This window comes from Corythoichthys intestinalis, chromosome 17 (genome assembly GCF_030265065.1).
Source record: "Corythoichthys intestinalis isolate RoL2023-P3 chromosome 17, ASM3026506v1, whole genome shotgun sequence".
Classification (NCBI taxonomy): domain Eukaryota; kingdom Metazoa; phylum Chordata; class Actinopteri; order Syngnathiformes; family Syngnathidae; genus Corythoichthys; species Corythoichthys intestinalis.
This window is the reverse complement of record NC_080411.1, coordinates 7,153,232-7,177,048: the sequence shown is the minus strand read 5'-3', so window position 1 is coordinate 7,177,048 and position 23,817 is coordinate 7,153,232. Positions and strand designations below refer to the sequence as shown.

The 23,817-nt window shown below is 36.4% G+C and overlaps 1 protein-coding gene across 1 annotated transcript; it reads right to left on the bottom strand.

Moving 5' to 3' along the window:
• Positions 1 to 730: 730 nt before the first annotated feature.
• sptlc1 (serine palmitoyltransferase, long chain base subunit 1) lies at positions 731 to 19,841 on the bottom strand. Its single transcript, XM_057818378.1, has 16 exons — positions 19,717 to 19,841; positions 19,526 to 19,631; positions 16,729 to 16,836; positions 16,564 to 16,658; positions 14,932 to 15,025; positions 14,727 to 14,799; positions 12,663 to 12,795; positions 12,430 to 12,559; positions 10,640 to 10,729; positions 8,373 to 8,480; positions 8,119 to 8,214; positions 7,839 to 7,935; positions 6,608 to 6,662; positions 6,271 to 6,388; positions 6,120 to 6,193; positions 731 to 3,984 (listed from the first exon to the last, which is right to left on the bottom strand). The coding sequence occupies exons 2-16, from the start codon at positions 19,577 to 19,579 to the stop codon at positions 3,891 to 3,893; spliced, it is 1,419 nt and encodes a 472-aa protein (XP_057674361.1). The 5' UTR covers positions 19,580 to 19,631; positions 19,717 to 19,841; the 3' UTR covers positions 731 to 3,890.
• Positions 19,842 to 23,817: the final 3,976 nt, after the last annotated feature.

Below are 23,817 nucleotides of genomic sequence, written 5' to 3'. Positions count from 1 at the left end.
ATAATATATGACAGACAGGGCATATGGTGGTAAAGGATAGACTGCTGAAACAGTAGAATGTCCTTGTCAGTGGCGTAAGAAAAAGGAGTCGATAAAATTAGCTAAGGCTAATCTTAAGTCGGCTTGGCTCTTTTTCCCGCCTTTTTCAGCCCTGACACTCGAGCCATCTCTTTAACTGAACATTTTTATGTTCTTCCACATCTTTACCAGTAAATTTGGCACCAGGGACGCCATTTTCAGACAGAATTGGTTGGTTTAGCTTAGAAAACATCTATTTGGTACACTATTTCCATTCATTTACTATTGGGGTCAAACGGGAGGTTGACCTGCCTAGCCACAATTGCTAACGTCATGAATATTAATTAGCAAAAGTGACGTGTTGCTTGCGGTATGCCATTAATTAAAAACATTATGAGTAACTGCTTACAATGTCTGTTTTTGTTTTTCAAAATAATAGAGTATTTTTTTTCCTCCTGTATCGATTCTTGGCAGGAGCATATCGATATCCTTTCGGGATACAAAGTATCACGATACATTTTGATATTTGGGCACACCCCTATTGCTCAACTGTTTATTTTATTTTATTTTTTTTACTAAAATAGCAAATTGTGCTCAAGGTCACTGTTGCAGTGCTGCCACTTGCTCTTGTCACCCAATATGCTAAAGTTTCCGTTTTATTCCATCAGCAGATTTCAAGAATGCAGTCATGAAGGAGGATGCCATTTAAAGGATGTAATTTTTAAATGAAAATGTCATCACTTTTTTAAATGGCATGTTTTTAGGTTTCAATTACCATATTTTCCGCACTGTAAGGCGCACCTTAAAGTCTTCCATTTTCTCAAAAGCCGACAGTGCGCCTTACAATCAGATGCACCTTATAAATGGATCAATATTGGTTAATAATGACATGACATTCCCTTTACCCTAGCTCTATCTAGTGGATGCATAAAGCTACTACAACTACAACAACAGAGGACCTAAAAACACGTTTTTAACTATCCAATAAAACCAAGAGTGATGGCAGAAAATATTTTATTTATAATACTGTAATTGGAACTTTAAAACATGCCATTTAGAAAATAATTATGGAATTTTCATTTTAAAATTATGTGCTTTAAATGGTGTCCTGCTTGAATGTGTTCTGGAAACATGAAGTTGACCACTTAAAAAAAAAAAAAAAAAGACATGAGCAAGTGGCAGCACTGCGAAACAATGACCTTGAGCAAGTAAACAATGTGCCATTTTAGTAACCATGGTGACATCAGGATGAAATGCACAGTATTCCAGCTCAGATGAGGAATCAAACAAACAGATTTCAAGAATGCGTTCGTACAGGAGGACTTAATTGAAAGCAACACTAGGTAACTTTTCAACCTTCATAACATATTTTCATAACATTTGTGATATGGTGACTGACAACTAGCAGAATGACACAAATTAATTTGAGGAGGGTTAATTTGTGCCAGATCCTGCCGGAACAAGATCCGGCACCTCTTGATTTTGGCCTCCCTGTGTTCCGGGACTTATTTGGGCAGATCCGGCACCTGTCGTGTATAGTAATAATAATAATATAAAAACGTTTTTTAAAAATGGTTTCGTAATAGCCCCAAATGTGGCGGAAAGAAAGAGAGGAATTGTTGATAGCTTTCTCCACTTTATTGTGGCAACAATATGAAAACAATAAACAAAATAACAGTTGACTGCCGCCACATTCGACCGCTAACTTTTGCTTCTCGCCATAAGTGGATTCGGCCAGGCCCCCCCTGGTGGCCGAAAAGTGTAATCGCATGTAATTGACTTTCATATATATATATATATATATATATATATATATATATATATATATATATATATATATATATATGTATTAGGGCTGTCAAAATTATCGCGTTAACGGGTGGTAATTAATTTTTTTAATTAATCAAGTTAAAATATTTGACGCAATTTACGCACAAATGCCCCGCTCAAACCGATTCAAATGAAAGCACAGTGAAATGTATACTTGTTGTATTTTCGGAGTTTTGCCGCCCTCTGCTGGCGCTTGGGTGCGACTGATTTTAAAGGCTTCAGCACCCATGAGCATTGTGTAAGTAATTATTGACATCAACAATGGCGGGCTACTAGTTTATTTTTTGATTGAAAATTTAAAAAATTTTATTAAAACGAAAACATTGAGGGGTTTTATTATAAAATTTCTATAACTTGTACTACCACTTATCTTTTAAGAACTACTACTACTAAGAACTACTACTCTTTCTATCCATGGATCGCTTTAACAGAATGTTAATAATGGTAATGCCATCTTGTTGATTTATAGTTATCATAAACAAATACAGTACTTATATACCGTATGTTGAATGTATATATCCTTCTTTTGTCTTATCTTTCCATTCCAACAATAATTTACAGAAAAATATGGCATATTTTATAGATGGTTTGAATTGCGATTGATTACGAATAATTAATTTTTAAGCTGTAATTAACTCAATTAAAAATTTTAATCGTTTGACACCCCTAATATATATGTATATGTATATATATATGTGTATATATATATATGCTGTATATATAGTTGTAAAGCAATAAAAGTGAAAAAAAAAAATTATAATGGGTCAAAATTATTTTTCGAACAGATCATGTGACTAGCAACTTAGACGGTCATTTGCTTTGCATAAAAAGTTCAACAACAACAACAAAAAAAAAATCCAAATGATTTTTCTTTGATGAAAAATTTTTTTTTTGATCAAAGCAACTTTTAGTTGGCGACCTTTTTATAGTCCGAAAATTACAGTAATGTAAATCAGCCTTTTAGAATCCTATGTCGGTCGACCTCCAATTACGACACCACATGAAGGCAGGAATAAATCAACACATCTCAGATGTTGGCTTATTACTGTAATTTTCGGACTATAAACCGCAACTTTTTTCTGTATTTTAAATCCTGCGGCTTATAGTCCAGTGCAGCTTATTTGTTGATTTATTTGGGTTCATAGCTAACACTTTATTTAACAGTGGCATCATAAAACTGTCATAAGAAAGTCATAATTATGACATGACGATATCATAGGCATTACTGAATGGTTATGACAAATGTTATTAAGGATAATCCGACAAATTATATCACTAACACCATTTATGTCCAGTTTGGATCTTTTACATCCATTCAAAAGTGAGATCATTTGCCGGATATCACTAAATTACATCTGTTATAAGCATTCATGAATGCTCATGACAGTTTCATGTTATAATTATGTTATAATTATGTCTTATGTCGCCAATGTCAAATAAAGGGTTACCAAATACCATGACTAGCAATTAATGAAACAAATGGAACAGTAACTGAAGAAATAATTTGCACAGAACGTTAATTTTGATTGTTATTTACACCTGTGGTGCTGCAATGCATGCTAGGAGGCATGTTGGACAACAAAAGTGTCGACAGCAGGTGGCAGCAGAGCATGACCCTCTCGCCCAAGGGAGCAGTGATGGCATAATGAAGCGTCTTGAAGCAATGAATCTTTGCAAACAATTGGTTAATGGTGGTTGATTTGGTCTTATGATGCTGTCAAACAAAGTTTTACCTGTTAATATCTTTGATGTAAATATCCCATAAATACAGTGAGGACAGCTGCGGCTTATAGTCCAGTGCGGCTTATCTATGAACAAATGCAGTTTTCGTGCAAAATTTGGTGGGTGGCGGCTTATAGTCAGATGCGCCTTATAGAGCGAAAATTACAGTAGTCACAGCTGTCAGTCAAAATTCCCGATAAGGATTCCTAAGACATTATTGAAAGGAGGGCGGGGGTGATTTGATACAAAAATGTCCATCAGTATGAGCGGTGGAAGCGTGGTAAAAGGCCAAGGGACATTATTAGTGAAAAAAATGGCATTCATTTCAGTAGTGCTAAAGCAGCTTCCTGGATACAGGACTTGGCCTTTAGTATTTCCTCCTCTGTCTGTTCAATGGTCACCACCACCCGGATGCTGAGGACAATAACAGACATTGACAATAAACTGCTGTCAAACTGCAATGGCAACATTAAGGCATACTCCACCATCAGTTGACAAAACGACTCCCACAGACATTGCGCCACGCCTTCCCGTAGGGGGCCGACCCATGCAGAACGTTGAGTTGGCTTTCACTGTGATAAACACGCTGAGTTCTAACGCCGGATTTAGGTGGAAATAGGACAAAGATTTAAATGCATCCAAGCAGGCAGGAGTGTCTCAAAAGTGATTTGGTCACACAATACCATAACTTTTGCTTGAAATATTGACGTAAAATGAATGATAAATGCCTGTTTTTTGCTTTTAACCAAGAATCTAGACCGTTTTACATTCATATCGATAGAAATTCTGCAATTTAAGCATTTACTTACAAGAATTTTCAACTTAAAAAGCTCTTTGTTTTGTGACGGCCACCATGTTGGATGACACACTATCTTAACTTTTGCTTGAAATATTTTTGTAAAATGAATGATAAATGCCTGTCTTTTGCTTTTAACCAAGAATCTAGACTGTTTTACATTCATATCTATAGAAATTCTGCAAATTAAGCATTTATTTACAAGAATTTTAAATTTAAAAAGCTCTTTGTTTTAGTTTTGTTGGTTTACACAATACCGCAACTTTTGCTTGAAATATTTACGTAAAATGAATGATAACTGCCCGTTTTTATGCTTTTAACTAAGATTATAGAGTGTTTTACGTTCATACCTATAGAAATTGCGCAATTTAAGCATTTATTTACAAGAATTTAAAGTTTAAAGAGCTCTGTGTTTCGTGACGGCCGCCATGTTGGATTACACAATACCACAACTTTAGCTTGAAATATTGACGTAAAATGAACGATAACGGCCCGTTTTTTGCTTTTAAACAAGAATCTAGACTGTTTTACATTCATATCTATAGAAATTCTGCAATTTAAGAATTTATTTACAAGAATTTTTAAATTTAAAAAGCTCGTTTCATGATGGCCGCCATGTTTGTTTACACAATACCGTAACTTTTGCTTGAAATATTCACGTAAAATGAATGATAACTGCCCATTTTTTGGCTTTTAACCAAGATTCAAGACTGTTTTACGTTCATACCTATAGAAATTGCGCAAGTTAAGCATTTATTTACAAAAAATTTAAACTTAAAAAGCTCTGTTTCGTGACGGCCGCCATGTTGGATTACTCAATACCGCAACTTTTGCTTGAAATATTGACGTAAAACGAACGATAACGGCCCGTTTTTTTGCTTTTAACCAAGAATCTAGACTGTTTTACGTTCATATCTACAGAAATTCCGCGATTTAAGCATTTATTTACAAGAATTTTCAACTTAAAAAGCTTTCTTTCGTGACGGCCGCCATGTTGGATTACACAATACCGTAACTTTTGCTTGAAATATTGACGTAAAATGAACGATAACGGCCCGTTTTTTGCTTTTAACCAATAATTTAGACTGTTTTACGCTCATATCTATAGAAATTCCGCGATTTAAGCATTTATTTACAAGAATTTTCAACTTAAAAAGCTCTTAATTTCGTGACGACCGCCATGATGGATTTTGTATCTTGACACAATAGCGGAATCAAGCTAAATAGGTTGTGATTCTATATAGAAAAATGCAAAATTTGCTTTTATTGAGTAAAATTAAGATGATTCAGCATGTTTTCCTCAAGTATTAAGTTTCTGATGTGTAAAATTGAGTGATTTATTAGCTCTAAAAAAACTTATAAAAAATGTAAGTTGCTATTTTGGGCAAAAACATGATATGTTAAAAATTGCTATTGATCCTGAAAATATAGGTGATTATCTCTGCATTTGGTGATTTTTATGCATTTAGCGTAAAATTTGAGAATGTTATCGCCATTTTAAGTTTTGTTATACTTGTATAAAAAGGATTAATCGAGATTTTATTAGGGAATGACTTTTAAGTTTTCGATGTCACTGCTCATGGAGATTCATATATGCCTAAGAATGGTGCCTGTTTTGGTTTTAGGTTGCTAGCGGCTTTGATTTTGAAAATATTGGAATTTTAAGTTTTTGAAAATAGGCCCCCTACGGATTGGTCTCAAACCCAGTGTCCCGTCAACTGATAGTGAAGTCTATGATAAAGGCTAATCATACCTTGGTGGAGGGGGATATCGCTCTTCTTTTTCTAGGTATCGGGCAAGGGTCAGAGCCACTTGCCTTTCCATACACTAACAAATAAACCAATGGAAGGAGTTACAATAGCTCACAAAAGGATGGTGCATTTAGCGTAAATTAGAAAACTCACATAATCTACTATTGAGCGCAGAAGCTGCATGTCAGACTCTCTGGAGCCTGAACTTCTCTCTAACTGCAGGTGAAGCGCTGGGGCAAACTGCATTCCCACTAATTTTAGCCCTGGAATTCTGCAAAACAAGAACAAACAAAAATGGTATATTCAAGTGAGATTTGGAATTTGTTTATTGCTGTTACTGTTGGACTTCTTTGAGGAACATACTTACTGTAGATGTCAATACCTTAATATTGTGTGTTGATTCAGAGATTTTTTAATTTTTTTTTCATAGTTGACTAAAAAAACAATAACAATGAACCCCCAAACTATAACATAATGTTGGAATACTTACTCTTGTAATGCTTTGTAAACATATGTGCATTTTTCCCTCAGAATGGTGAATATTTCTGCAATGAAAGGACACAACTTATGTTTAATAAGATTAGGAATAATTAGGAGATCCCAACAACGGTTAGCATTCTGAATTCACTCTCTAAAAGTATAACTCTGTGAAGTTGGCCCACCATCAGACGCAAATTCATATAAAAATGTGCTGCTAACGTTTTTTAGATAATTAGTTCTTTCATAAGTCAATCCGAGGTCAACCAGCTCCCCATTTTGATTAAAAATGGCTAAAAATGGTGTCCATCGTTTATGCTGGTTTGTGCTGTAAAAAATTTCGTTCCTTGTCAAGAGTCAAGAATCTACATCGGACAAGGTGTCAAGAGTCAAGAATCTGCATTGGACAAGGTGATGATGCTGGAACTTTTGTTTGGTGCTGTTCCAGTGAGATTTACAAAGATGACTGCCTGAAGAAGACATCAAAATTCCCTCAGTCCTTGATGATATGGGGATAATAATAATAATAATAATAAGTAATAATAATAATAATTATTAATAATAATTAATAAGCATGTTTTTGTTATGGAGACATTAATCTTGGGATAAAATATGTACAGCATGTTGTTTGATTTTATACATACATGTCTGATGAAACTGTTACAGTGACCTTTGTGTGCGCCAATTGTTGCCGCTACTCACACCAGCTGTGATAACACATAATCACTTTTGCCACACACATTGCCACAACAAAATGTTCCACAGCAAACAGATGCAAAAATGTCAGGGACATGACGAAGCCATAACCTTGTACGCCCTGAAATTAATTGAGCTGCTTGACTGGACGCTACTAAACTCAGATTGTTGATTGTGTTATTGTACAGTTTTGATGTATGTTCCGTGCCTGAATGTGCGTCTTTAGTTGTATGGGGGACGGCAAACTGATAAGCATATGCTTCATCTCGTCCGCCTTTGTCTTCTTCTTCGGTTCCTTCGGGCAAATCATATCACATTTTGTAACTGTTAATGATTGTCAATGATACCGATGATGATGACAATAAAATTCCATTCCATTCATACCACGGTATACCTTGAAACCGGTAATCAGCACATGTCTATTTGGGGTAATGCTACTATCACATGAGTAAACTCTTTGGCTACTCAATCTACCTTGGCTTGTGCATTAATTACGTTTCATATCAATTCAGTTAATATTACATTTTTGTATGAAAGTTAAACTGTACCTGGATTTTCCTGCATGATACTGAGGGCCTCAATGGCTGCTGCAGCCAGCATGGGAGGCAAGGATGCAGAAAAACAGTAGCCTTGGCCTGACAAGCGCTGCAAAGAAATGACATTGACAAAAAAAAAAAAAAGAAGAATAAAATAACCATTCTAAATCATTCATTAATTCAGTGTTTTTTGAGTAAAAAGATATGTTTCACAGAAATACCCTGTTATAAGCATTTTGTATAATTGTCGTCGACACATTTGTTCCTTCAACTTTTGCGTAGTGGTAGTTACCTGGTGGTCTATGACAAAAGAGCGCCCGCAGCAAAAGCCTCCAATAGAGGCAACGGAATTCTCCATGTTAGCACTGATTAGGTCAATGTCCTCTATCTGCACAGTCAGAAAACGCGTTATCAGTCCCCCAAGAAAAATCTAATGCAGACTAAAAAGCAATAAAACAACATTTGAACAGACATTACTTACCATGAGCTGAAACAAATGACCATTAGTTGTATTCACGTTTTCTTTGAAAACTTGAAAGTACATACATTGACTCCAAAGTGCTCCGTGACTCCTCGGCCATGCTCTCCCAACACACCAAAAGACATGCTCTCCTCCAGGAAAATCCGCACCTTGTACTTATATTTCAGTTTCACCTGGACAACAAATGATAATGTTATTAAAAATGGAAGCAAAATAAAAAACATAAATTTGACTCAAACAAGAATTTGAATTTGTTTGATTTAAAGGCTTGAACCATTATCTGCCAACAGAATATGCTTACTACCGTAACTTCTGGACTATAAGGCGCACCTGACTATAAGCCGCCACCCACCAAATTTGACATGAAAACAGCATTCGTTCATAGATAAGCCGCACTGGACTACAAGCCGCAGCTGTCCTCACTGTATTATGGGATATTTATACCTATTGATATTAACCGGTAACACTTTATTTGACAGTGGCATGATAAGATTGTCATAAGACCAAATGAACCACCATAAAGTTTGAACCAATTGGCTGCAATGCTTTAAGACGCTTCATTTAGCCATCACTGCTCCCTTGGGGTAGACAATCTCTCAACCACTCCTGCAACCAGCTGTCAACACTGTTCTCGTCCAATGTGCCTCCTAGCATGCATTGCGGCGCTTCAAATGTAAATAAAAATCAAAATTCATGTTCTGTGCTAATTATTTCTTCAGTTTCTCTTCTAGTTGTTTCATTAATTGCTAGCTCTGGTATTTGGTAACACTTTATTTGACAGTGTTGCTATAAAACTGTTATAAGACCATCATAATTATGACATGACACTGCCATGAGTAGAGCTGGGAATCTTTGGGCACCTAACGATTCGATTACGATTACGATTCAGATGGTCCAATTCGATTCTAAAACGATTATTGATGCCCCCCCCCCCTTTTTTTTTTAATTAATTTATTTTTTTTAAATGTTTTGTACATTAGTTCAAAAATTGTTCAAAAATACTCTCAGGCTAAACCAAACTACTATTTCAGTATCAAGTTAACATATAGCAGTAAACAAATATACAAAAATAACAGTAAATAAAAAACTCCAGTCCCCATTCTGTATCAGCAGCTTTAAAGTACATTCAATTAATTTAATGTTGTGAATCAACCGTTAAAGTTGTTAAAATTGCTCCCGTTAATCCATAATTTCCCTTTTGTCAACTTTCGACATGTGAAAGTTTTAAAACTATTTTAAAGATAGATTCAAGTCAATATTTTACCGATTTAGGAGTATTTTAGATAAAAAGTTAATTAGGTTTGCTTGGAAGGTTCGCTACAACAGCCTTGCAGAGAAGTGTACTGCTTTAAGATGGCGGCCGTTTACTACGTCTGCATCTAGCTTTTTGTAGATGTGCTGCAAACGCTATCGCTACCGTAGTGCATCTAGTCTTATATAAATGATATCTACCGTAACATTATGTGGATGACGTACTTTTGTAGCAGCTTCAGGTATGTTGTTGTGTTTTTTTATCTCGTGGCATGAGTTGAGCTAGAGCCGTGAGTTGAGCATTGGCATTACCCGAGGGGCCGGGTAATGAGAAGCATGATGTTTAGCTACTCTCGCTCCGTTGCTCATTGACCGCGCGGCGCGCTGAGTGTGTTGTACTTCCGCTTTACTTGGCATATTTCAATAATCGGAATTTGGATGTTTGTGAATCGTTCTCACGGCCGAATCGCGAATAATCTAAGAATCGGAAATTTTGCACACCTCTAGCCATGAGCATTATTGAATGCTTATGACCGATGTCATTTTGTGTCATCGGGAAATGATCTCACTTTTGAATAGATGTAAAAGATCCGAGCTGGACATAAATGGAGTGTTGGTGGCATAATTTGCCAGAAGATACTTAATGACATCTGTCATAAGCATTCATTAATGCCCATTTTTTTGTCATAACCATGTCATAATTATGACTGTCTTATAGCAGTTTTTGAAGCCCCTGTCAAATAAAGTGTTACCTATTAACCCAAATAAATCAACAAATAAGCCACACTGGACTATAAATCGCAGGATTCAAAATGAGGGGGAAAAGTAGCGGCTTATAATCCGAAAATTACGGTAATTAATATAGTATTTTTCGAACTATAAGCCGCTACTTTTTTCTCTCCGTTTGTCATCTGTCTTGTGCCCTTCACAGTTTGGTAGTGTACTGTCTTGGCATGATAAAGTTCTGCTTACAAAGAAATCTTTAATCTAGTTGAGCTTGTGGCAAAACAATGTTCTATATAAATTGTTTGGAATTGTTTGGAGTTAAAATCTTTCATGATAAACATAATTATAGGATTACCAGTTCAGGAAGAGGACAGATGTCAGCAGTGTTAATGTACAGTCCCTCCACAACAATAAACCTGCGAGTCACTCGAGCCTTGCGAGGGTTCTGCAATTAAAACGGTAAGAAATGCGATCAGATTTACATTTTGGCAAATGATGGACATTTGTATGTACAGTACGTTTTAATAGAAATTGCAGCTCACACAAACACTTTGCAGCAATTACTATAATTATAACATACAGGGAAAACTAAACATCGAAATATTATATTAACTAGGGTTGTTCCGATCATGTTTTTTTGCTCTCGATCAAATCCCGATCGTTTTAGTTTGAGTATCTGCCGATCCCGATATTTCCCGATCCGATTGCTTTTTTTTTTTTGCTCCCGATTCAATTCCAATCATTCCAGATAATTTTTCCCGATCATATACATTTTGGCAATGCATTAAGAAAAAAATGAATAAAACTCGCGACGAATATATACATTCAACATACAGTACATAAGTACTGTATTTGTTTATTATGACAATAAATCCTCAAGATGGCATTTACATTATTAACATTCTTTTTGTGAGAGGGATCCACGGATAGAAAGACTTGTGACTTTGTATATTGTGACTAAATATTGCCATCTAGTGTATTTGTTGAGCTTTCAGTAAATGATACTGCAGCCATTCAACCCAAATGCATGATGGGAAGTGGAACCATGACTGTGCGTAGTGCTACCAATTGATATATCTTCTCTGCGTTGGGAAATAACATAAGGTGCTAAGAAAAAGATCAATTGCTACCTTGCCTCCCCACATTGCTTCCCATGATATTTCTAATCGTAGGGAGAGGGATTGTAAGGCTTTAGCCTATTAAAAAAAGGCTCCAAAGGCTGCCAAAATTCACTCTACTCATTCTACGCTGCCTTTTATCTCTCTAAATGGGTAATACAGCACCATTACAGATTGAGCGCGACAATGCGCGAGTGGGTCGTGCAACGCATGCATTAATTGCGTTAAATATTTAACGTGATACATAAAAAAAAAAAAAAAATTACCGCCGTTATCGGGATAAATTTGATAACCCTACCTTAAGCCTAAAGACTCTGGATGAGTGTAACATATTATGTCTGTAACGTTAAATACAGTTAGAAAACGATTTAATTAAAAATATATATATATATATGAAAAAAAGGCATGGCCGATATTTTTTTGCCGATTCCGATACTTTGAAAATGACGTGATCGGGACCCCGATCGATCGGCTCGATCGGGATGCCGATCGATCGGGACATCTCTAATACTAACCCTTAAATACCTGTAACATGAAACAATTATCAGAGAATCCCAAAATTTGAAAAATAAGGTCCTAATGAAACTTTTTTTTTCAAACTTGTAAAAAGAAAGGTCAAAATGAATATGTGTAATAAGCGCTCTAATATCTATAACCCTTGCTAAATCCTGTTGTTTTTTTTTTAATGAAACCTGCAGATGCATGTGTTGACTTGCATCCATCATTTTTTTTTTTTTCCAAAAAGAAATGTCAAAATTCTGAATTAGCCTCAAAATCATGAAATTTTAGGTGTATCAAATGTGATACATTTGGCAATAAAGGGTTAATATTTTATTTTTTATATTTACTTTAGTAATATCTGTCTGACTTTAACATCACCTTAATCATTAAAGTGGGGGAATTACAACAAAAAGAAGAATTTGTATGCAGTATATGGATATGCGTATACACACTACACTTTTCTTCATGTCAAACTAACAAGAAACAATGTTTAAAGCTATTATTACTGTAACCTGCATGTACCAACCTGCTGGTCCTCCAACTCTTGCTCCTGTAGAAGCCTCTCCAAATCCTCCATGTCATTGTGCTTGAAGTACTTAATCAAGCTGCGGGATGCTTGCAGGCCTTTTTGGATGGAAAAGCAGGCTGCCTCATCCCTGAGTATGATGAATGAGACATTTTGCATATGCTGTATTACATAACAAATGAGTTTAGCATAAAAAAACAGCATGACAAACGATGGCTTGTAGCTCTACTTACACAAAGATAATATCGCCCCTTTTCGCGTATGCCGGGATTGCACTCGCAATAGTAGCAAAGCCATATGAGTAGATGATGGCTTCTTCCGTTTTCATGAATTTGGCTAGTCGACTCTCCAACTCCAGGTGAACATCTAGAAAACAAGCCATATTTTTAACCACTTTAGATCGGCCTATTTTACAAAATGTCAAAAATGACATCAGACTGGGTAGAATTTCTTCTGGCATAATGATATTTCAACTGAAGACTACTCTTTGTGTCGGTATTGTCAACAGGAGAACGCATATAGCCGCTTGCTTGAAAATGGTCCAAATATGTTTAGCTTCTGCTGTGGAAGTCAAGTAAAAACATTTTTAAAGGGAACCACGTACTGATAGACTTGTAGTCTCTAATAAGCTACAATTTTTCTTTTTTACTAAAATATGTTATTAGAAACACATACATTATTGCTATTGATTTAAAAATCTATAATATTTAGTACATGTTTTGACCTACGGAAGGCGCATTGTTTTGTAATGGTTTGCGTTGAAAGTGTTGCATTTATTTTTTTGGGAGTGGATCACTGCCCTCTAGTGGCAACGGTGAATATGACATAACTCATCTAACATGGCTGAATCCAGCTGCCCCCTGTTAAGACTAACATAAGGTATGTTTTTTTTTTGCATAAGTATATTTGGCAGTTATTTGTGTTTGAATAAGAGTTTGAGCAATGTGTTGAGAGCTTTGTAAAAAAAATTAGGGCTGTCAAACAATTAAATTTTTAATCGAGTTAATTACAGCTTAAAAATTAATTAATTGTAATTAATCACAATCAATCGCAATTCAAACCATCTATAAAATATGCCATATTTTTCTGTAAATTATATATATATTTTCTCTGAAGTAAATTGTTGGAATGAAAAGATAAGACACAAGATGGATATATACATTCAACATAAGGACTGTATTTGTTTATTATAACAATAAATCAACAAGGTGGCATTAACATTATTAACATTCTGTTAAAGCGATCCATGGATAGAAAGACTTGTAGTTCTTAAAAGATAAATGTTAGTACAAGTTATTGAAATTTTATATTAAAACCCCTCTTAATGTTTTCGTTTTAATAAAATTTGTAAAATTTTCAATCAAAAAATAAACTAGTAGCCCGCCATTGTTGATGTCAATAATTACTTACATAATGCTCATGGGTGCTGAAGCCTATAAAATCAGTCGAACCCAAGCGCCAGCAGAGGGCGGCAAAACTCCATAAAACACAATTAACAAGTGGGCATTTCACTCTACTGACATTTAAATCTATCTGAGCGGGACATGTGCGTTAATTGCGTCAAATATTTTGACGTGATTAATTTTAAAAAGTAATTACCGCCCGTTAACACGATAATTTTGACAGCCCTAAAAATTTTTTTTTTTTTGCATTTTATAGCATTTAAGCTAGCGGACTTTTGCTATGCAAGTTTGCCAATTGTTTTTGTTGTACTTAGATTCTCATTTATTAATTTTTTGTACCGTTTGAGGTGAAGCTGAAGTATTTTCATTTTTCTTTCAATGCATTTATTGCTCTTGTGAAATGAAAGTGCAATTCTGCATAGTATGAATATACGCCCAGGAATTTTATTTTGTATTCGCATTTCATGCTTTTTTGAAAGTGCAATCTTAGCGAGCCGAAATGAATGTTATTGGAGGTATAAATATTGGAGGTATGTTTTACATCTCCTAAAATGAATTCCCACCACATTAAATGTTTGTAATCCAATTACTCGAGTATTCGAACTAATTAATAGATTACTCAATTACCTAAATAATCGGTAACTGGAGCCTTAAAGAGCATTACAAAACCCGTATAAAAAAGTCGACTCTGGCTATCGTTACCTCTACTTTTTTCCTCTTCAATACTCATAGACAAAATTCTTATAATGCAAGATCTATTTACCGGTAATTGATGTGATCGCGTGGAAAAATCTAACAAATATTTCAGCACTCACTAATGGGCTTTTTTTTCAGCACACAGTATCAAAAAGCTAAATTATTATTATTTTGAATTAAAAACAATTAATGACCTACCAAAAGTTCCATAAAAACCCCTGGGACCACATGTTCCGACACCATATTTCTTCAATGATGACAGAGCCTTTTGCTGGAATAACAAATTGTAATGTAGTTGGACATGAACATTGATTCTTTTTCCCCTACAGAAAACTTAAAATTTAATTTACAAATAAGCATGTAGATGATTCGGATAAGCGGGAGACGACGACCAAACACTGACCTTGACTCGTTCATTGTCAAGGAGGCCCAGGAAGTTGAATGATGCAAAGTTAATGCATTCTTTTCCATTGATGGTGATTTTGTGGCTTGGAGGTCTGTCATTCAAAATGGGAAATGAAATGAGAGTAAAATATTATTATTATAAAATCAATTTTATGTGGTTAATAAATACATTTGTATTATTTTTAGGGCTGTCAAAATTATAGCGTTAACGGGCGTCAATTCATTTTTAAAATTAATCACGTTAAAATATTTGACGCAATTAACGTAGATGCCCCGCTCAGACAGATTTAAATGACAGTACAGTGAAACGCTCACTTGTTATGTTTTATGGAGTTTTGCCGCCCTCTGTTGGCGCTTGGGTGCGACTGATTTTATAGTCTTCAGCACCCATGAGCATTGTGTAACTAATTATTGACATCAACAATGGCGGGCTACTAGTTGATTTTTTGATTGAAAATTTTACAAATTTTATTAAAACAAAAAAATTAAGAGGGGTTTTGATATAAAATTTCTATAAGTTGTACTAACATTTTTCTTTTAAGAACTACAAGTCCCTCTATCCATGGATCGCTTTAACAGAATGTTAATAATGTTAATGCCATCTTGTTGATTTATGGTTATAATAAACAAATACAGTCCTTATGTACCGTATGTTGAATGTATATATCCATCTTGTGTCTTATCTTTCCATTCCAACAATAATTTACAGAAAAATATGGCATATTTCATAGATGGTTTGAATTGCGATTAATTGCGATTAATTACGATTAATTAATTTTTAAGCTGTAATTAACTCGATTAAAAATTTTAATCGTTTGACAGCCCTAATTATTTTACTACACCAGGTTTTAAAAACATGTTAAAAATCACCATCATTTCATCAGTTCACAGCCTCAAGTGATTGAATTAAGCTTTGTGTTTTGGTATTAACTTGTTTTGCGAACAATAGAAAACACATACAGGAGATATTTCTCTCAAAGCAGCTTACTACTCGAGTTCGGGAAATTCACACAGATTAATGTTACGCTAACTCTGATCCAGGTCGGACTTACAGTAGCAAAATTAGTGGTGTGTTCCCAAGCTCCACAACATTGACGTCTTTTTACATTACTTACAGTGGCTGCTGCTGGCGGGAAAAAAAACTTCTAATATTCATCGTCTTTGAAGGCGGAGGCATGTTGTATTTGTTTCGGGGCTGTGATTTCGTGTGTGTATGTAGGGGTGTGGGGTCAAGTCATCAGCAAATCAAAGGTGTGTTTGAGGGGGAAAAAAATGGACTGGCACATTCAGCAAGTGAAAAGGGGTCAATGTAAGTGAACATAATGAAAGTAATTCACTTAATAATGGTAGGGTCAATTATATCTTTATAACATACGGGAAGACAATCTAAATTACAGATATATCTGAACTCATTACATAATGCAAATAAGGTTGCTTTAAAGTTGGTGGGGACAATTTGAGCATCCTGAAAAGTTGCTAATCCCTACCGTCCCTATGCAAACCTACGCCCTTGGTTCAACTGTACAGTCAAAACATTCAGGTTGCTGCTTTTCCATCATCATACAGGTATTAAAAATCAATATCTAGGCAGTTTTCGAAGCATCAAGTCTGAACTTGCTGAATCTTTTACCCTGTGACAACATCGTAGGTAATGTATGGCGAATCTTTGGGAACAGCGGGAGAAAGTGGTTCAGGCTGCCATTCTTCAATTAGATCTTCCTTTTCCTGTAAGACAAACAAAGAATTAACACCAATGGAGATTAATGGAGTCCCATTGGTGACGCACATTTGTTACCTTTTCAGTTAGTTTATTTGTCTCATGGAGCCTGTAGGTTTTAGAGAAAAGAAGCCTGACGATCCATAGTATGAGGATACCTTCCAAAATGAGGTGATAAGACGGGGCCTAAGGAAGAGAGTTCAATGTTATTTGGCAGAAGCTGTGACATCATAGTTTTCTGATTTCAGTGCTTGGAATAGGTGAGGTGCTGCTTGGTTGTAGAAAGCTTATAGTTTACCAAGTGCTTGTTTGTAGTAGGGCTCCAGCTATCGATTATTTTAGTAGTCGATTAATCGATGAATTAGTTAGTTCGAATAATTGTTTAAGGAAAATAAAAAATTTAAATACCTGAGTTCAGCCCCAAACGGTATAAAAAAGAAATAAATGAGGATCTAAGTATAACAAAAGAAGAATTGGCTAACTTAGATAGCAAAAGTCAGCTAGCTCAAATGCTAACTTTTAACAAGGAGCAGCTGGATTCAGCCATGTGAAATGAGTTATGTCATATTCACTATTGCCACTAGAGGGCTGTGTATCCACCTAAATATTCATTCATTCATTTTCCATGCCGCTTATTCCTCACGAGGAATAAAACTAAATGCGAACACTTTCAAAACAAACCATTACTCGAATACTTGAAGCAGCAAAATTTAATTACTTGAGTTAATTGGTTAATAGTTGCAGCACTAGTTTGTAGTATACAGTCATGTGAAAAAATTAGGACACCCTATGGAAGCCTGTGTGTTTTCTAACATATTTGGTCATATGGATATTTAATATCAATATTAACAATCTTGAGAGATTCAACTAAAATAACTCAACAACTAAAACTAAAAAAAAAAAAAAAAAAAAGTTTTTATAAAACTGTTGAGGAATAAAGTAGGACACCCCCACATTCAATCCCACTTAAAATGGCTAAAATCACACACAGGAGTACCACATCAGGTGCACATGATTAGAACACCATTACTCAGTGTTTTGAAGTAGGCTAACCTTATTCAAACCTCACATTTAGTTTGGCGTGCCCCTGACTGTTGAAGTGAGAGAAAACACCATGATGAGATCAAAGGAGCATGAGAAAGAAGATTGTAGATGCTTATGGGTCTCGTAAGGGATTTCAAAAGTTCTCAAAAGAATATAAAATCAGCCATTGCACTGTCCGGAAAATAGTCTACAAGTGGAGGACATTCAAAACAACTGCCAACATGCCCAGGTCTGGCCACCGAAGCAAGTTCACCCCGAGAGCAGACCACAAGATGCCAAAAGAAGTCTCCAAAAACCCTAAAATGTCATCACAGGACCTACAGCAGGCTCTTGCTAATGTTGATGTGAAAGTGCATGCCTCTACAATCAGAAAAAGACTTCAGAAGTTTAAACTTTATGGGAGGTGTGCAAGGAATAAACCTTTGCTCTCCAAGAAGAACATAAAGGCCAGACTGAAGTTTGCCAGAGTGAATGTGGACAAAGACCAGGACTTCTGAAATAATGTTCTTTGGACAGATGAATCTAAAGTTGAATTATTTGGACATCAGAACAGAGGACATGTTTGGCGTAATCCCAATACAGCATTCCAGGAAAAGAACCTCATACCAACTGTGAAGCATGGAGGTCGATGTGTCATGGTTTGGGGATGCTTTGCTACACCAGGACCTGGCCAGCGAACCATCACAGAATCCACCATGAATTCTATCGTGTATCAGAGGGTGACAGAGGAACATGTGAGATCATCTGTGAAAAAAATGAAAGCTGAAGCGAAACTGGACCCTGCAACATGACAATGACCCAAAACATACCAGTAAATCCACCAAGGACTGGCTGAAAAGGAAGAAATGGAGAGTCCTGGAATGGCCGAGTCAAAGCCCAAATCTTAATACCATTGAGATGCTGTGGGGTGACTTGAAACGGGTTGTACATGCAAAAAAAAACCTTAAACATCTCACAGTTGAAAGTATTCTTCGTTGAGGAGTGGGGCAAACTTTCTTCAGACCGATGTCAAAGACTGGCAGATGGCTACAAAAAGCATCTCACTGAAGTTATTTTAGCCAAAGGAGGTAACACTAGCTATAAGTTGGTAGGGTGTCCTAACTTTTTTCTCAGTTAGAATATGCATTTTGGTTGAACATATTTGGTTTAATGAGTAAAACAATGTTCATCTTTGTTGTTTACCTGCAATTAAATCACTTTCTTTTCCAGAGATAAAGAAAACAAGATCAGACATTGATATGTGAACATTTCTTAATGAAGAACTGAATATTTAACGAGGTGTCCTAATTTTTTCCCATGACTGTAATATAAGGATTATTTTTACCCACATTATGCAATGTTAAACAAGGATGTTTTCCAATACCATAAAACGGCACCTTAAATGACTGTACAAATATTGTTAACCACAGTTAAACATTATGGTACATGGATGTATACTATCCCAACTTGCAGCTTTATCAGTGAGGACACACAGTTCTGGGTTGCAGTATATATAACTCTGCTTCAAAACCGGTGTGTGAACTGTGGACAATTGGTACATGACTAAAAATAATAATAATTCCTGGCCATGTATAAATAGTTACTAAAAAAATTGGAAATTTAGCAGATGTGCCTTCGGCGTTGACGGGTTCGTACATGACAAAGAGTTCCACACCACAACACGCGATTGGTTAAGAGGACGTCGGACCAGGACAGAAGCTACTTCCTGACTCCGGAAGTTAGCAACTATCATTCGGGGCAACATTTCCGAAAGGTAATATCAGTATGTTGGAAAAACACGCGAATTATTTTCATTTTGGTAGACAAATTGCTGCGAAGAAGAGAAAGATACCTCATACAACGCTTGTACCATTTCCACCAACACCCATTGCTGTCCAGACGCCATGTTTACATCCCTCCCTTGCTTCTACGTCATCAGGTGGAAGCGCTTGTCTCAACTAGCCAATCACAGATACGCTAGCATAATGTAGCAGCCCGGCTAAGTGAGGCGTAGACATTGAAATAAAATGATTAATTTCTTACCCCTCAATTCTGGTGAGATTTATTTTTTGTCATAACCGTTAACTATGTCATCTGACTGCAACCCCACGTTTTCTTGCCGTCCAATCCATGGCTACATTGCGAAAGCGTTGACAACCCGACAGATTTGCCCCTACTAGCCTAGCGTCGATGAAGGCACGCAACTCAAAAGAACACATAGACACTGCAGTTAGCCGGGTGTGTTTAGTGTTATCCAGCAGAGGGTGCAATTTTTCATAATTGAGATTGACGCCTCAAACGTTACGTTGAAAGTAATAAAATTATCATATCACTTTCCCCCCGTTATTTTTTCCTTATGTCGCCACTGACCCGAGAAAGACTACATCAGAAGTGGGAATATTAGCGAAAAGTTTTACTGAAGTAAGAGAAATGTTACTTCAAAATAATGTAACTCAAGTAAAAAGTAAATGTAGTCGTCCCAAAAAAATTTACTCAAGTACAAGTAAAAAAAGTATTTGGTGAAAAGTCTACTCAATTAATGAGAAACATTGTGAGTAACTGCTTATATATTTGTTGGATTTATTTTTTTTAAACAATGGTATTTTTTTTCTGAGCACAAATTTATCTAGATGCACTATTGTTATAATAATGTAATAATAACCCATTGCATAACCACATTAAGCCAAACCAGGGGTAGCCAACTCCGGTCCTTGAGGGCCCCTATCCAGCTTATTTTCCATGTCTCCCTCCTCCAACACACCTGACTCAAATCATCAGAATCGTTATCAGGCTCCTGCAGAGCTTACTGATGAGCTGATCATTTGATTCAGGTGTTTTAAAGGCGGGAGACATGGAAAACAAACTGGAAAGGGGCCCTTGAGGACCAGAGTTGGCTACCCCTGAGCCAAACAAGTACCCCCCCCCCCCCAAAAAAAATCATTGAATTCAACGAGAGAAAAAAAAAATTCAATAAATGAAGAATTATTGGTCCAAAGAGCATGACTGCCCTCTGGTGGAGAAAATAGTTCCGAGTTTGAATAGTTAGCGTATGGGGCGCCTTTTGTAAAGCAGCACTTTATTTGTCAGCGGCTTCATAAGACTGTCATAAGACCGTTATAATTATAACATGACACGATCATTGACATTACTGAATGCTTGTGACAGATGTCATTAGTGTGTTTTGGGTCATTGTCCTGCTGGAAGACCTATGACCTCTGAGGGAGACCCAGCTTTCTTACATTGGGCCCTACATTATGCTGTAAAATTTGTTGGTAGTGTTCAGACTTCTTAATGCGGACTGCAGGACAGCTTGAACTTGTTTAGATGTTAGTCGAGGTTCATTATCCACCATCCGCACAATCTTTCGTTGAAATCTCTCGTCAATTTTTCTTTTAGCCACGGTGCTATGGGCTTTACACTTATTGATGACACTGCACACAGTAGACACAGGAGCATTCAGGTCTTTGGAGATGGACTTGTAGCCTTGAGATTGCCCATGCTTCCTCAAAATTTTGCTTCTCAGGTCCTCAGACACTTCTTTGGTCTTTTCTTTTCTCCATGCTCAACGTGGTACACACAAGGACACAGGCTGAGTCAACTTTAATTCATTTTAACTGGCTGCAAGTGTGATTTAGTTATTGCCCCACCTGTTATGTGCCACATGTAAGTAACAGGTGCTGTTAATTACACAAATTAGAGAAAAATCGCATGATTTTTCAAAGGGGGCCAATACTTGTGTCCGGCCCATTTTTTGAGTTTTGTGTGAAATGATGATTTAATTTTTCTCCCCCATTCTCTTTTGTGTTTTTTCATTACAAGCACAATAAATGAAGATATTACTATCAAAGCAATTGTAATTGCAATCATTTTCTGGGATAAAATACCCTAATTTTCGCACTATAAGACGCACCTGACTATAAGCCGCCACCCACCAAATTTGGCTCGAAAACAGAATTTATTCATATATAGGCCGCACTGGACTACAAGCCACAGCTGTTTTCACTGTATAATGGGATATTTACACCAAAAGATATGAACCGGTACAACCTTATTTGACAGCGGCATCATACGACTGTCATAAGACCAAATGAACCATCATTAAACTTTGAACCAATTAGTGCAAAGCTTTATTTGGCCAATGACTGCTCCCTTGGGGGAGACAGTCAACCTCTGCTGTCACCTGCTGTTGACTGTTGTCATCCAACGTGCCTCTTAGCATGCATCGCAGCGCTACAGATGTAAATAACACTCAAAAATCATGTTCTGTGCTAAATATTTCTTCAGTTACTGTTCCAATTGTTTCATCAATTGCTAGTTATGGTGTTTGCTAACACTTTATTTTACAGTGGTGCCATAAGACTGTCATTACACAATCATAATTATGACATGTCTCTGTCCTGAGCATTCATGAATGCTTATAACAGATGTCATCAAGTGTTATCCACCAAATGATCTCACTTTTGAATGGATGCAAAAGATCCAAGATGGACAAAAATTGAGTGACATAATTTGCCAAATGACACTTAATGACATAAGCATTCAGTAATGTCCATGATAGTGTCATGTCATAATTTTGATGATCTTATGACAGTCTTATGACACCGCTGTCAAATAAAGTGTTATCTAGAAAGAAAAAAAAATCAACAAATAAGCCGCACTGGACTATAGACCCTACCCACGTGACGTCACAACTCCGCTCTCCTGAATGGTACCACCCAATTGTCCGTCAAAACATAGTGTTAACCTGTTACGGCTACGTACATTCCTCCTATTTACGGCGTGTTTTTCTGCTCCTTAACATTAATAATCAAAATGGTGAAGGCGTGTGTGGCTGTTGGTTGCACTAACAGAGAAGATGGAAGGAGAGACTTGAAGTTTTACCGTATTCCCAGGGATCCAAAGAGGAGAGCGAAATGGACGGCTGCAATTCGACGTGAAAACTGGGCACCAAAAAATCACCACAGACTATGTAGTAGTCATTTTATATCCCGTAAGATGCATTTAAGATATACTTAGAGGGTTTTGGGCTGACAAATAACCACAATTAAGATCATTGCTAGGCTAATCGCCGACAACATACACGTATGTATGTAGTGAGAGTGCTATCGCTAAACCATATAAACATTAAAAGCCTTAACTCCATTGACAAACGACATGAAATACATTAGACTTGACAGTGGATGTTAGCAATAACAAAAGATTTTGAATTGAAAATTTCGTAACTCACCTTTCCAAGCACAAGATAGATTCCTGCCGAATTTTCGTGGACGAGGACCTGTTTCACCCAACCAGCAACGAAGTATTTATAAGCCTCCAAGCTCTTGAAGTTTTTCAAATTTTCGTGAGAATAGGCTGATTTTGTGTGGACAAGATAATTGTAAATATCAGCGTAGCAGATGTCAGGCAGACAGGGCGAAGACAGTTGGTCGAAAAACATCGATTTGGGCATCAAATATGGATCTGGCGACTGTATAGAACGAAGCTTTTCCACATAACGCCTTTTATGCAATACATCCAGTGAGTTTACGGCATCAGAAAGCACCGGGTCTTCCATGAAATGCATTTTAAATTCCTCGATCAATTGAAACCAATGCTAATACAGAGACAAAATGACGGACAAGTGGGCGGAACCATACAGCGAGCACGTGGTTTTGTGACGTCGGTGGGTAGGGTCTATAAACCACAGGTATCAAAATGAAGAAAAAAAGTAGCGGCTTATAGTCCAAAAATTACGGTACTAGTTCAGCCCAAAGTAGCAGAGTAAGAGTAGCATTCCATGGTAAAACTACTCTTAGAAGTACATTACTCTCGAAAAAGTTACTGAAGTAAATGTAACTGAGTAAATATAATGTCTTACAAGTATCAACCTCTTGAAATGCTGTATGTTGTATCTGTATTGGTTAGTCTAGGCAGTTCTGTAAACGCGCCGTATAGAATAACACAATGCTGAAAAGCTGGAAAAGTCTGAGCTGTTTTTCAGCATTACGGGAAAAAAAGAGCTTATAACATGAGTAAAAAGTCACCAATGCTTAGTAAGGGTAGGAGACTGGATTATTGTGTGCACAATTCACATTCTGATTCAAGTACATCAAGTGAAGGATGGAATGTTGATAAGCGCATAAAAAAAATTCCATTCATTTAGCA